Genomic DNA, 15,326 nt, shown 5'->3' with positions numbered 1-15,326 from the left:
TAACATTTCTGTGTCACTGGTGCAAAGGAGGTGTACTGCACCGATCAAAAATGCCTACGGGCCACCCATAGACTGGACAGCCACATTAAAAGCCTAACACTGTCCCTCAGTGCACCAGCGTCCTGTCCCTACACTAGTCAGAACAAAATGGTGGCACAACTCGTTATCCGGCATTTATGCATACAGGATAACGGGCTGTGACGGCCAATCACAGCCATGCCAATACTAGGTGCCCACAGCTTAAACGCTTGTTGATTGGCTGCTCTGCAGCCTTTAAACAAGCTTTATTTAAAATCCACACATGGACTTTCGCACCAATGGCTGTGTTTGGGTGCAAACTTGAACATTACAGTCCAGGTTCGCTCATCCCTACTCCCCACCCATCCCCTGGTTGAACTCGATTATATATACACACACACACACACACACACACACACACACACACACACACACACTGGGCACTTGCCTCTACAGTCACCATTTACTTTGCTTTCTATAAGTGAATATCTTGACAATACTAATATGTACCATATGGTGTAAAAATAATACAGCGTCCGTGTAATCAAATGACACTACATACATGCATGTATTTAGCGCACACATGCACACCCACAATTTACATTCATTCTATACATGTACACATACAGATGTAGCAGGGTTAACAGTCATAACGCGTTAACTAGATGTGATAACTCACCAAGTGTGTGTGTGTGTGTTAACTCTGCTACATCCGTACACGCACTTTAAGGCACTCATACAAACAAACACACTTACTATCTACGCACGGAAGCCAAATTGCTGCATTGGGTTTGTGACAACTACGCTATGTCTGGCATTATGCCTTCTCCTCCTGTGCAGCCGTGGCCTAGTAGGCAATGCAGGCATCAGTCTAGTAGATTTTAATTTGTGTCAAAAGGTATAATTAGAATATTTGAATGTTTTCCCAGAAATCACAGGCATGTACGATCAGGAGTTTTCAATTTTGGGCAGTGCTCTTGACCTTTAGTTAGAGAGTGCTGAGGTGGGGCCTAATGTTGTGACACCCTGTATTACACTATTAGGCATATCGACTTATAGGGTGTAGAGGCATCAGAAATGTGATCATTGACAGTCTATTTTCATTGTTTAAAGGGGTTATCCGCCACTTCCAGGATCACATGCCGTACATTTGTAGTGCCCTGGAGCAGGGATTACTTTGACATTTGCATATATACCCTAGGCAAAGTTAAAACTTTATTACTGTAATATATATATCCTGTTCATTATCACTGTATTACCATGACCCTGTGGAAAGGGTTAATGAATACTGAGAGACTGTTAGGACTTTGAGAAGCTGGTAATTTTCCACAGCTGCCATAGGGTTTAAAGAAGACCATGTTTGGGAGGGAAAAACCCAGACTTGTTTACCACCAAAAGCAGACATATAATTTGCAGAACAGGCGCGATCAGTACATTGATGACATTCATGTGCAGTCTTTTTTTCGTGGACCTATAGAAGTGAATGGGTCCATGTGTAATCCGCAAAAAAAGCTGATCTGCCACAGATACAAAGTATGATTGTACACATTATGCCTGACATGTTATTAAAGTGTGCCTTTCTCCCTCATAACATGGACATCGACAGGGGCGGACTGACCGGTCGGGCACTTCGGACGTGGTCCGAGGGCCCGGCCGGGATGGGGGCCCGCTGCAGAATAACATAATGTGTTATGCCCAGCGCCCAGATTCCAAATGTTATGCTGCCCTGGTAATGGCAGCGGTGCACGGTGCACTCACTGTATTCTATTACACCGGGCCCCGCTCACTGTAATACTAATATTCATATGTGAACAAGAGAAATCCTCTGCGATGCTCTCCCTCTCCGTACTCAAACTCAGCAACTCAGTGACGTCACGCGCCTGCTTCATTCATAAAGTGGGAGGAGCAGGCGCGTGACGTCAGTACGTTGCGCTGCCGCCCGGCCTGCCTGCTACGGGAGTTTGTGAGTACAGAGAGGGAGAGGATTTCTCTCATTTAATGCCTATTGCCTACATTAATGCCTCAATATTACAGTGAGCGGGGCTCGGTGTAATAGAATACAGTGACTGCATCGGGCCCCGCTGCCATTACAACACCAGATGCCGGCCCCCAGACCCTGTATTAGGGGTCATTCACTCACAGGAACACTGTTATGGGGGGGGGGGGGGGGGATCTGTGGATGACACATATATAGCATAAGGTGCTATATATGTGTCACCCACAGAGCCCCCACAACAGTGCCATCCACAGACCACCTTTTGGTTTAAAATATTTTTTAATTTGGCTATTACCCACCCCTCTTGTAATTGTTCCGCTACTTGTGGGTTGCGCGGGCATGAGTTCAGTCACTTCAATGCGCAATCCCGTCTTGCAGCGCGTGATCCCGCGAGCCCAGCCGCTGTAGGTCACGGGTCTCACGCGCCACAGGATGGGATTGCGCACCGAAGTGACTGAACTCATGCCCACTTAGCCCGCAAGTAGCGGATCAGTGAAACAAGTACAAGGTGGGTGGGGGGTATGATCTGTGGGGTTGCCCAGACAGCTAGGCCTATTCACTGAAGGGGGGACTGCTGAAAGGGATTAATAACTACTGTGAAGGGCCTCCCCCCCCTTCACAGTAGTTATGCCCAGATAGGTGTCCTCTCACAATAGTTATTCTCCCTCCAAATAACCATCATCCACTGTCCAACAGGCCCTTCTACTGTCTTTTATGACTACTTAGGCTACTTTCACACTAGCGTTCGGGTGTCCGCTTGTGAGCTCCGTTTGAAGGGGCTCACAAGCGGCCCCGAACGCACCCGTACTGCCCTAATGCATTCTGAATGGACGCGGATCCGCTCAGAATGCATCAGTCTGGCAGTGTTCAGCCTCCGCTCAGCAAGCGGACACCTGAACGCAGCTTGCAGCTTTCGGATGTCCGCCTGGCCATGCGGAGACAAGCGGATCCGTCCAGACTTACAATGTAAGTCAATGGGGACGGATCCGTTTGAAGATGACACAATATGGCTCAATCTTCAAACGGATCCACCCCCATTGACTTTCAATGTAAAGTCTGGACGGATCCGTTCAGGCTACTTTCACACTTAGAATTTTTTCTAAGTTATAATGCAGACGGATCCGTTCTGAACGGATACAAACGTCTGCATTATAGGAGCGGATCCGTCTGTGCAGACATCAGACGGACCCGCTCTGAACGCAAGTGTGAAAGTAGCCTTACATAGCTTCTACAATCCCTCTCTGCATTACAGGCCAGCCAGCCAGGCCCAAAGCCTGCCAGCCAGCAACCGTAATTGAGGTAAGAGGAGCCAACTTGGCCTAGGTATCAGCGAGCTATGTTGTGTTGCTATATTGTGAATAGGAACCAGAGTGTTGGAGAGACCCCCCTCCAGGCCCCATTAGACTCCATTGTAGTCTCTAATGGGAGGGAATTCTTTCTAACACACTCTCTAAAGGACACTGAGATAGCCTCTGCTAGAAAGACCCCTCTCCATGGCCCATTAGCCCTCAATTGTAGTCTATACTGGGGCCTGGAGGGGACTGTTTCTAACAGAGGCTCACTAATGAACGCTGAGATTAGATCACCCCATACGAAAGCATTGAATCAATGCTTTCCTATGGGGAAAAAATCTGACCCTGGAGGTCATCATGCAGAGTGTGAATACGTCCAGTGTCAGATACCGGACCAAAGGTCTGTTTTAATCCAGGAAGCCCTCAGGTGGCTGCCAGCGACTAGAGGCTGACTTATTGCTGGAACGTAAACAATGCAGTTTCTCTAGAACATTGCAGATCGATTTGCAAAAGGGACACTGTACCCAGACCACGTCAATGAGCTGAAGTGGTCTGGGTGCCTTTTGTGTCACTTTAACTTTGAAATCTTATTAAAGATTGTGTAGGGTGTGGCTGGAGCCAGGGCTTGCAGCAGAACATGGATGGGGCCCTGAGGGTTCTCAGTCCGCCCCTTGACATCGAATATGTCTGCAAGTTGCCAAAGTTCACATGTGAGCTCATTGGGGAGGAAGCGGTTTTACTGTGATTTAGGGCGTGTAAATTATGCTCCAATGTAGGGTCTGTACCTTTGAAAAATGTGCCAAGTAGTGCAGATGCCATAGGATGGCAGTTTGGGGCATGTAATGCAGTTGTAGTATGCGGTCAGTAGGAAGGGCGACTCCTAGCAGCTAGAGTCCGTAAGTGTGACAGCACTAGGTGGGGGAGCTGTGGAATGGCACTGCTATAAGGGGGTTGTCTCCTGACAAAAGAGGGCGATGTACGAATGTGGCTGCCATGACAGGAGGTTCTCATGTGACGGTCTGGTTCCAGCTTGTATGTGGTGTCCATCAAACAGTACTGGACTGGGAGCTGACTAGTAGGCCTCAGTGAAGAGTGAATGTGTCAGCAGAAGAGAAGTGCAGAAGACTGGGCAAGCACATAGGACAAAGCAGTATATGGGTTATTAGCCCTCTATTAGTCTATGCAGCCAGTCCTGTTGACACCCAACACTAGCCCTCCCATGGCCAGTTATTTAGGGCTAGCCATACACAACATACTGGTCGGTTTAACATCCACAGACAGTGACCCCATCAACAGGTAGAGGGAAGAAAATCATTGGCTGGAAGCAGCTTATATCCATCCAGAACAAAAGTATTGGGCATTTTGAGATCCAGCAGCCCATCCTCATCTCCCCCAAAGTATACTGTCAAGGCAGGAGGCCCCCACCCCCCCCATACACATTAGATGGTCGCAAAAAGATGCATCGATTTTGCAACAACCATCTTATGTCTGTGGAGTGTCCCGACTCTCCTTCGATGGCAGATGTTGGGGAAACAAGGGTCAGGCAGTTGGGTTACAACCTTGTGTTCTAAAGTTTGGCAAGGGGTATTTGGCAGGAGCTCATTCTCTCTACCCAGAGAAGACATGCCTGCTCAGCCAAGCTTCGAATGCATGTGTATGGAGGTGGGGGAGAAATAGCGGTCAGCCAAACAAGCATATCGACAGCCAATTAGTGGCTATAATCTCTGGAATATGGCTGATGGCAAATACCCTGATCAAGTTAATTATGGCTATAATTGCAGTCTCCATTGCTGTGACAAATAGTTTTTTTTTTGCTGTAAACTTACTCCCATTGAGAGGACCACCCAAAGTCATTGGCCTCATGCACATAAACAACCTATGGTTCAGCATCACCTGTGTACTTCTATATGAATCTGGATGCATATTTAAAGGGGGTTCTCTGGGAAGGATTTAAAATGGCCGCCAACAACCTGTCCTACTGGGCAGGACTGGTTGCCTTCGCTTGCAGAGCTGCCTAGGGGGTGGGGTGGGAGAATGGTTGAAGGGATGGGGCCTCACTACACTGCTGTACAATAGGTGGTAATTGTGTGATCTTGCCTAGCTGGAGATGGCAGCGCTCGACTATATCCGGAAGGCTCAGAGATAGATGGGTGGGGGGGGGAGGGGAGTAAGAAGTGGATGCAGCATCTAGTTTCTAAATAAATTGTCAGACAAACACGATAGGAACATTATATAGAAATATATATTTCATTGAAAAGTGGAAGACATTCAAGAAATTTGTATTGATAGGCATCAGGTGGGGAGCATAATAATCACTTTTTCGCATGGATACAAGTACACAGCACAAAGACTCATTAGTGCACTCAAACACAAGACACCGACCCAATACATACGGGCTTAGAAAAGTTTGGCAAGTACCAAAGACAAGATGGCGGTAATTCCAGTGACTACAGAAACTTTGGGGGCAGTTGCTGAATTGCATAATTCGGTAAAACAACAGGAACGTGTAGTTGTCACTGTCACGCCCACATAAGCGACAGATGACTCAGTCAAGCAGTCTGTAGGGTATAGACATCCTTTCTTCTTCATGCCAATGTAGCCTGCAAGAAACCAATAATCAAATTAAAAAAAGAGTACAGTATGTGGGTTACAGAACCCATTTCAAATACCTTGTTGGGGAATTTGAGGTTAGTAGAGGGACCCTAGAAATAGACTGGACTCTGAAGGAACCAGACTTTTCTGCATTACACATGAAGAACATTGAGGGCAATGATGCTTCATTTCAAACCAGCCGCCTTGGGGGTGAATAGGCCATTTACCCCCTGCAGAATTTAGTTGTTACACATAGGGCAAGGGAAGGACAATAGGAGCTTCAGTGTAAGTTTTCAACTCAAGATGAAGAAAACAGAGTTGAAGATCAACACAACATTCATTAGCAAGCCACCAAGTTTTTGGTAGAGATTTAGACCAAATAAAAGCAAATTCTGATAGACCACAGACATCAAGTCTCTGCACTATACAAAATGTAATAAATAGGTAATGAAAGTGCTTCCACTTGTTTGTCTTCAAGGACCCCTTCATGGAGGATTTACCTGCTTTGGCAGTTTCAATCCCGCAGACTTGTAGCACGCCACATGATGTCTTGGAGGGAAATAAGCAGGTTCCATAGTCACAGGTATAACAGTCAAGAGTATGGCCTAAAACAAAGGGCAAAAGGACTTGAGTAATTGCATTGCAAGTGATGAATGTTCGACATCATATCCGAGAAAGTTACTTTCTATATTTATGGTCTAACGAGACATGTGGCCCTTCACGACAGATGGACACTATCTTTATTCCATTTACCGCTAGTAGTGAGAACCTGGAGGAGAGGGTACAACTTGCTTCCATCATACCTTAGGTCCCAGTGGAAAAAATAAATAAAAATTTGTAATGGGAAATACCAGGTACCATTTGTAATACTTGTCTCATCACATGTGACACAAGAGCCTTTGACTCCCACAAGCACCAGGGCTCAGGTTAGACTGCTGCTTCTGCACCATCTATAGCTTTGCCCCTGGGTGTGAGCCAGTACTATTTTATTTTGTGGCTTTATGCATCCTCACATTTGAATGAGCTAAATAATGCCACCACCATGGAAGGTAAATTAACATAACTGGTCATTTTTTCTAAATACCACCAGTGTTTTTGTCATTGACATCTTAATCTGGCTATACACTTTAGATATAGATTGGCCAAAGCCTTCCAATTACCTAACATGTAATGCAAACTCTCGGCAGAGCATATGTATGAAGGAGTCACTGACGGCTGGCAGCTAATCTCCTATTTTCAGATATCAGCCATCGGGGAAAGAATCAGAAGGCTACCATACACAGGGCCGGTGCTATAATAAGGCAGACTCCATATTTTCCCCCTGGGTCTTGTGGGGCGAATACTAATGAAGCGCTTCCATTTTGGAAGCGCTTCATTAGTACCGGAGGACCGGGAAGCGGTGAAGGATCTGTACTCACCGCTTCCTGGTCCTCCGCTTGGCTGTCTGCTGTAAAGGACTGCGCACCATGTGACCTCACTGTGTGCAGCCTTCACAGCTGACAGCCAAGAACCAGGAAGAAGAGAGAGCGCTGGTGGTGGGGGGGGGGGGGGGGACATGATGGCTGACATGGGGGGGGGGGGGGGCGCATAATGGCTGACTGGGGGGGGGGGGGCGCATAATGGCTGACTGGGGGGGGGGGGGCGCATAATGGCTGACTGGGGGGGGGGGGCGCATAATGGCTGACTGGGGGGGGGGGCGCATGATGGCTGACTGGGGGGGGGGGCGCATGATGGCTGACTGGGGGGGGGGCGCATGATGGCTGACGGGGGGGGGGCGCATGATGGCTGACTGGGGGGGGGCGCATGATGGCTGACTGGGGGGGGGCGCATGATGGCTGACTGGGGGGGGGCGCATGATGGCTGACTGGGGGGGGGCGCATGATGGCTGACTGGGGGGGGGCGCATGATGGCTGACTGGGGGGGGGCGCATGATGGCTGACTGGGGGGGGGCGCATGATGGCTGACTGGGGGGGGGCGCATGATGGCTGACTGGGGGGGGGCGCATGATGGCTGACTGGGGGGGGGGCGCATGATGGCTGACATGGGGGGGCGCATGATGGCTGACATGGGGGGGGCTGAGGCATTGGGGGTATGATCTGGGGTCTGATTAACATTAGGGGTTTGATTGCTTGTCTGACCTGAGGTGCAATGTAAAATATTTTTTTCTTATTATCCTCCTCCGTGCGTCTTAAGAGGGTGAAAAATACAGTCCTCAAACCAGTGATTGAAGCAGAGAGAAGATACCAGGACCACACAGAGGAGAAGCCAGCTGCTGCAGACGGGACCAGGGCCAGGTGAGCTGCGAGAGGGGGGGGGGGCACCAAGATGTAGCTTTGCTTGTGTTGGCAAAAATCCTTGCAGCGGCCCTGACCATACACTTCAGATGGTCAGCCAAATCCACTGAAATTGGCCAGTGCACATCTAATGTGTATGGTTAGCTAAAGTCTTCTTCACATTGTCATAATGTGGCTGCATTTTAGCATCAATTATTACGGCTACAAGACCTGGACCTCACCAAGCTTAGATCACTATAGGGTTCCATCATGATGCACATGTGGCCGTACTGCAGACAGTAAATATTGTCTTTCTAGATGAGAGGTAGTAAAAAAAGAAAAAAAAAAAAAGAATAGGAAGTGACTCTGTGTCCGTAAATAAATAAAGACCATGTCCTATTATTGTCCACATTACAGACAGAGATAGGATTGTTCCATTAGCGGCCGGCCTGTTCAGCAAAATGCGCATGGCCGGGATACATGTTTTGCAGATCAGCAATTTGAGGACCATAAAACAGCCAATGGTCGTGTACATGAGCCCTTAGTCACACAGTCAGTGTTTGGTCAGCAACGTCGAGCCCAAACTAGGCGCGGCTCCAAACAAAGAGGACAGGTGCAGATCTTACCGTACTTACCCGATCTGTGTGTAGGCGCCACTCCTAGTTTTAGCTCACAATCACTGACGAGGCATTAGGCTGGGTTTACACATGCAGGCTGATCTTTCTACTACCTACTTACTGGAATGGTTAACCCCTTAGTACCATAGCACTAGACAAGTTGGTGGTTTGGTATACAAGACCTCGTTCACATTTCCATTTTTCGCAGACGTGTGCAGTCCGCATTTTCCATGGACAGAACACATACCCATTGATTTAAAGGTGTCTGTTCACACATCAGTGATTTTTTTTTTTTTTCCACTGACAGTGGGTCAGAAAAAATAAATAAATAAATAAAATAAATAAATAGAGACATAGGTCGCTTTCAGACAAACGAGTGTCACACTCCGGACTCCCAGTGCAACACCTCCCCAGTCCTGAACTCCCAGCACTGCCGGAGTCACATAGCATTATACTGATTTATGATGCTGTGTAACCCTTACAGTTCTGGAATGTCATTGTAAGGGTTACACAGCATCATAAAAATCAGTATAATGCTATGCGACCCCAGCAGTGCTAGGAGGTCAGGACAGAAGCTCCTCTGAAAGCTTCCATATGCTAAGCTACTTTCACACCTGCGTCAGGTGCGGATCCGTCTGGTATCTGCACAGACGAATCCGCACCTATAATGCAAACGCTTGTATCCGTTCAGAACGGATCCGTCTGCATTATTCTTTTTAAAAAAAAGTCTAAGTCAAAACGGATCCGTCCTGACTTACATGGAAAGTCAATCGGGGACGGATCCGTTTTCAACTGCACCATATTGTGTCAGTGAAAACGGATCCGTCCCCATTGACTTACATTGTAAGTCAGGACTTATCCGTTTGGCTCTGCATCGTCAAGCGGACATCAAAACGCTGCAAGCAGCGTTCTGGTGTCCGCCTTCAGGGCGGAATGGAGGCAAACTGATGTATTCTGAACGGATCCTTATCCATTCAGAATGCATTGGGGCCAAACTGATCCGTTTTGGGCCGCTTGCGAGAGCCTTGAAAGGGGTCTCACAAGCGGACCCAGAAACGCCAGTGTGAAAGTAGCCTTACACACACACACAGACCGATGACATCCGTTTTTCACAGAAGACAGATAAGAAATGCTCTTAAATTTAATCATCAACTGAGCAGCATCCATGGATTACAAGTGACACACGGAGGGTAGACACAGATCCCTTACGGATTGAATAAGCGCGGCTTTTTTAAACGTACATAATACTGGACACAGGAAGGTCAACAACTCCGAATGGTGGATGCATTGGAGGTCACCATTATTTATTTATTTTTTTCTTTCAATGAACATGACCCAAATATCTATTTTTGAGTCCACTTTTATTTATAGGTCTAAGTTCTCGCAGAGAGATGTTAAAGCCACCGCCAACGAGCACGCTCTCGTGGAGCCCACCAACAATCTACTTCAATAGCAGCTGCAATTCCTGCCCCAGCACCAACTTAGAATTAAAACATCAAGGCTGCGGGCATCTCACTTCAATGTCATTTGATGATCGCGTGGTCTTTGTAGGACCCCAGATATGGTCTGGATTACACAGTCAGGACTACAGAACAGAAACCATTTAGAACATTCATCATTTGCAGTCGTGATGGACTAAATAAGGGATGGAGATTTCTTGGCTTCCATCTAAAGGTCATGTTATAATACAAAATACTATAAACCCCACTCATTACATGCACAGGACAACCCCCTGCACCTGAAAGGACCTACACAAATACATAGAGGGTTACAGTACCTATGTGGCAGCTCAGCAGCAGGAGGCTGGCAATTAGGAATCCTTTCACCTCCATGTCTTCTCAAGCTCTGTCTCTCCTTCTGCAGCTCCTGTCTCCTCGCCTCGCTTAAATAGAGACCCCTCCCTACCCTGCAGGCTAGAAGGAGGATGGGGGTGATGGGCGATGAAGCAGTGGCCTGCCACTTGGAGGAAACCGAGAATGCTGTGTTCCGATTCCTGTTAATATTTGTGTGTTGCACAACGTGGTCATGGCTCCGTGCACTTTATACGCATATATGCCTGGGGCCGCGATGGCCTCTCCGCCAGCAAATGGATAAGGTGAGTATTTTATTTATTTTTTGTTTGTTTTTTTTTCTTAACGTGATTAACCCCTGAAAGGCCTCAATTGTAGCAACAGATGCCGCGATCAATGCGGCATTTAAAGGGTTCAATGACGGGGGCAGGTGTTATTGTCGTTCCCCATCATCGCGCCTGCTGCATACAAAGGAATGCGCTTTGTGACGAATTTCTTCGTGATATTTGCTGAATCGAATTTTTCATAACTTCGCCGTGACCTGGGATGCAATTGTCTCTCTGTGATCGTAGGAGATTAGGGGAGGGTCCTCGGTGGGATTTTTGACATAAGCACTAGCGAGGAGCGAATTAAAATATTTTGAAATTCGTTCACGCTTCGTTTGGGGGGTAAAAGCAGAATTGCGTTATGGATTCCGTTACCACGGACCATAACGCAAATCTATGACGGAATGCCTTTAGAGGCATTCCGTTATTCATTCCGTCATTATAGAAGTCTATGGCATGCATAGAGGACTCGCCTGCATAACGGAAACAGGACGGATCCGTTTTGCAGCCCATAGACTTCTATCACGACGGAATGAATAACGGAATGCCTCTAAAGGCATTCCGTCATAGATTTGCGTTATGGTCCGCAAATTTCACGAAGAAATTCGGCACAAAGCGCATTCCTTTGTATGCAGCAGGTGCGATGATGTGGAACGACAATCACACCTCCCCCCGTCATTGAACCCTTTAAAGGCCGCATTGATCGCGGCATCTGTTGCTACAATTGAGGCCTTTCAGGGGTTAATCAGGTTAAGAAAAAATAAATAAAATAAACATACTCCGCTTATTTGCTCGCGGAGAGGCCATCGCGGTCATCTTGATTGAAGATACAGCGAGAGATCTCACGCAGTGACATGATGATGTTATCAAGTCATCATGCTGGCTGGGTGCGGTGATGTCATCACTGATGACTAGAGTTGAGCGGACACCTGGATGTTCGGGTTCGACGGGTTCGGCCGAACTTCACAAAAAAGTTCGAATTCGGGACCCGAACTTGACCCCGAACCCCATTGAGGTCAATGGGGACCCGAACTTTTGAGCACTAAAATGGCTGTAAAAATGTAATGGAAAGGGCTAGAGGGCTGAAAATGTCGTCGAAATGTGGTTAAGAGCATGGCAAGGGCTCTGCAAACAAATGTGGATAGGGAAATGACTTTAAATAACATAAAATACGTAAAAATAAAAAATAATAATCTTGATCAAGGAGGACCAGGTCCATATGGAGTAGGAGGTTGAGGAGGCGGTGGATGTGGAAGTGGTGGTGGAGGAGGAGGAGGTAGCCTACACTGGTTTTTGGTTTAAATTAGGGTTGTCCCGATACCGATACTAGTATCGGTATCGGGACCGATTCCGAGTTTTCTCGGCGGTACTCAGCCGCCGATACCCCGCCCCGATACATAAATAGAATACTTTTTTGAACTAACGCTGCCCTCTCCCATGTTCCCATGTCCCCCCTGTATCCCCATAGCACTTACTTAAGCTTCCATAGCAGGCAGAGCAGACGGCAGCAGTAACGTCACTCACTGACGTAGAGCGCCTGCTCCGCCCACTTTATGAATGAAGCAGGCGGAGCAGACGCGCGACGTCAGTGAGTGACGTTACTGGTGCCGTCCACTCTGCCTGCTATGGAAGCTTAAGTAAGTGCTGTGGGGATACAGGGGGATACAGGGGAACATGGGAGAGGGCAGCGTTAGTTCAACTTAATAACTGGATAAGGATTCACGTTTATAAAAAAATACTTCGGTGAGCGGCGGGGCCCGGTGTATTGGGGGACACTGTTATGAGGGGGATCTGTGGATGACATATAGCAGTGTCATCCACAGATCCTCCCCATAACAGTTCCATCCACAGATCCCCTATAACAGCACCATCCACAGATCCCCCACCAAATAACAATGCCATCCTCAGATCTCCCCACCCCATAACAATGCCATCCACAGATATCCCACCCCATAGCAGTACCATCCACAGATCCCCATAACAGTGCCATCCACAAATCCCCATAACAGTGCCATCCACAGATCCCCATAACAGTGCCATCCACAGATCCTCCATAACAGTGCCATCCACAGATCCCCCATAACAGTGCCATCCACAGATCCCCCATAACAGTGCCATCCACAGATCCCCCATAACAGTGCCATCCACAGATCCCCCATAACAGTGCCATCCACAGATCCCCCATAACAGCACCATCCACAGATCCCCATAACAGTGCCATCCACAGATCCCCCATAACAGTGCCATCCACAGATCCCCCATAACAGTGCCATCCACAGATCCCCCATAACAGTGCCATCCACAGATCCCCCATAACAGTGTCATCCACAGATCCCCATAACAGTGCCATCCACAGATCCCCCATAACAGTGCCATCCACAGATCCCCATAACAGTGCCATCCACAGATCCCCCATAACAGTGCCATCCACAGATCCCCCATAACAGTGCCATCCACAGATCCCCCATAACAGTGCCATCCACAGATCCCCCATAACAGTGCCATCCACAGATCCCCCATAACAGTGCCATCCACAGATCCCCCATAACAGTGCCATCCACAGATCCCCCATAACAGTGCCATCCACAGATCCCCCATAACAGTGCCATCCACAGATCCCCCATAACAGTGCCATCCACAGATCCCCCATAACAGTGCCATCCACAGGTCCCCCATAACAGTGCCATCCACAGATCCCCCACATGACAGTGCGTCATCCACAGATCCACAGATCCCCCAAAACGGTCACATGACATTTTAAAAAAGTATCGGTATTCGGTATCGGTGACTACTTGAAAAAAAGTATCGGTACTTGTACTCGGTCCTAAAAAAGTGGTATCGGGACAACCCTAGTTTAAATTATTATTTATTTTATTTATTTAGGGTACACTCCAAAACATTGGGAAATATAACCTGTGATAACCCCCTCCAGTCATGCTAAACACACGTTCAGACAATACACTGGCTGCAGGGCAGGCCAGCACCTCCAAGGGGTAAAGGGCATGCTCAGGCCATGTGCCCAATTTGGAGACCCAGAAGTTGCAGGGGCTGACCCCTGTCAGTCAGTTCGTGTAGGCGTGAGCACACTTACTGCCCCACCATGTCGCACGTCCCCGTGATCAGGGCCGGACTGGCCTGCCGGGATACCAGGAAATTTCCTGGTAGGCCGGCAGGCCTGAGTGCCGCAAGGCCGCAGCCCTGGTGACAAGTTCGGGCGGCCGCGGCCGGCGGCAGGGCAGAGCAGGAGATGAGCGCCTCCATTGCGGAAGCGCTCATCTCCATAGTCATCTGTATTGCAGTCCTCAGGACGGCAATACAGATGCCTGTGCTGCGGCAGAGGAGGGAGAGGTGAGTCCCCTCCTGTTCTACTGATAGGCTGCCGGCCTAGTGCTGGCAGCCTATCAGAGGCCGGTGCAGGCGGCGCGATGACGTCATCGCGTCGCCTGAGCCGTATAGCGAGGGACACAGGCCGGAAGAGGCGGCCTGCATCGCATCACATCGCTGGAGGTAAGTATAAGTGTTTTTTTTTATTTTTTATATAGGTACAATACTGGGCTGGCACATGATAAGGGGGACTACTGGGCTGGCACATGATAAGGGGGGCTACTGGGCTGGCACATGATAAGGGGGACTACTGGGCTGGCACATGATAAGGGGGGACTACTGGGCTGGGCTGGCACATGATAAGGGGGGCTACTGGGCTGGCACACGATAAGGGGGGACTACTGGGCTGGGCTGGCACATGATAAGGGGGGACTACTGGGCGGGCACATGATAAGGGGGGACTACTGGGCTGGCACATGATAAGGGGGGACTACTGGGCTGGCACATGATAAGGGGGGACTACTGGGCTGGCACATGATAAGGGGGGGACTACTGGGCTGGCACATGATATGGGGGGCTACTGGGCTGGCACATGATAAGGGGGGCTACTGGGCTGGCACATGATAAGGGGGACTACTGGGCTGGGCTGGCACATAAGGGGGGCTACTGGGCTGACACATGATAAGGGGGGACTACTGGGCTGGGCTGGCACATGATAAGGGGGGCTACTGGGCTGGCACACGATAAGGGGGGACTACTGGGCGGGCACATGATAAGGGGGGACTATTGGGCTGGCACATGATAAGGGGGGACTACTGGGCTGGCACATGATAAGGGGGGGACTACTGGGCTGGCACATGATAAGGGGGGCTACTGGCCCATGATAAGGGGGGCTACTGGCCCATGATAAGGGGTGCTACTGGCACATGATAAGGGGGGCTACTGGCACATAAGGGGGACTACTGGCACATGATAAGGGGGGCTACTGGCACATAAGGGGGCTACTGGCACATGATATGGGGGGGCTACTGGCCCATGATATGGGGGGGCTACTGGCCCATGATATGGGGGGGCTACTGGCACATGATATGGGGGGGC

At 48.9% G+C, this 15,326-nt stretch overlaps 1 protein-coding gene across 1 annotated transcript; it reads right to left on the bottom strand.

Annotated features, from left to right (window-relative positions):
* Positions 1–5,534: 5,534 nt before the first annotated feature.
* SPACA4 (sperm acrosome associated 4) lies at positions 5,535–10,720 on the bottom strand. The gene is made up of 3 exons (XM_040405843.1): positions 10,566–10,720; positions 6,399–6,503; positions 5,535–5,906 (listed from the first exon to the last, which is right to left on the bottom strand). Exons 1-3 carry the CDS (start codon positions 10,618–10,620, stop codon positions 5,704–5,706), a joined length of 363 nt encoding a protein of 120 aa, XP_040261777.1. The 5' UTR covers positions 10,621–10,720; the 3' UTR covers positions 5,535–5,703.
* Positions 10,721–15,326: the final 4,606 nt, after the last annotated feature.

This window comes from Bufo bufo, chromosome 8 (genome assembly GCF_905171765.1).
Source record: "Bufo bufo chromosome 8, aBufBuf1.1, whole genome shotgun sequence".
NCBI lineage: Eukaryota > Metazoa > Chordata > Amphibia > Anura > Bufonidae > Bufo > Bufo bufo.
Note: the sequence above shows the minus strand (reverse complement) of the source record. Positions and strands in the feature narration are given on the sequence as shown.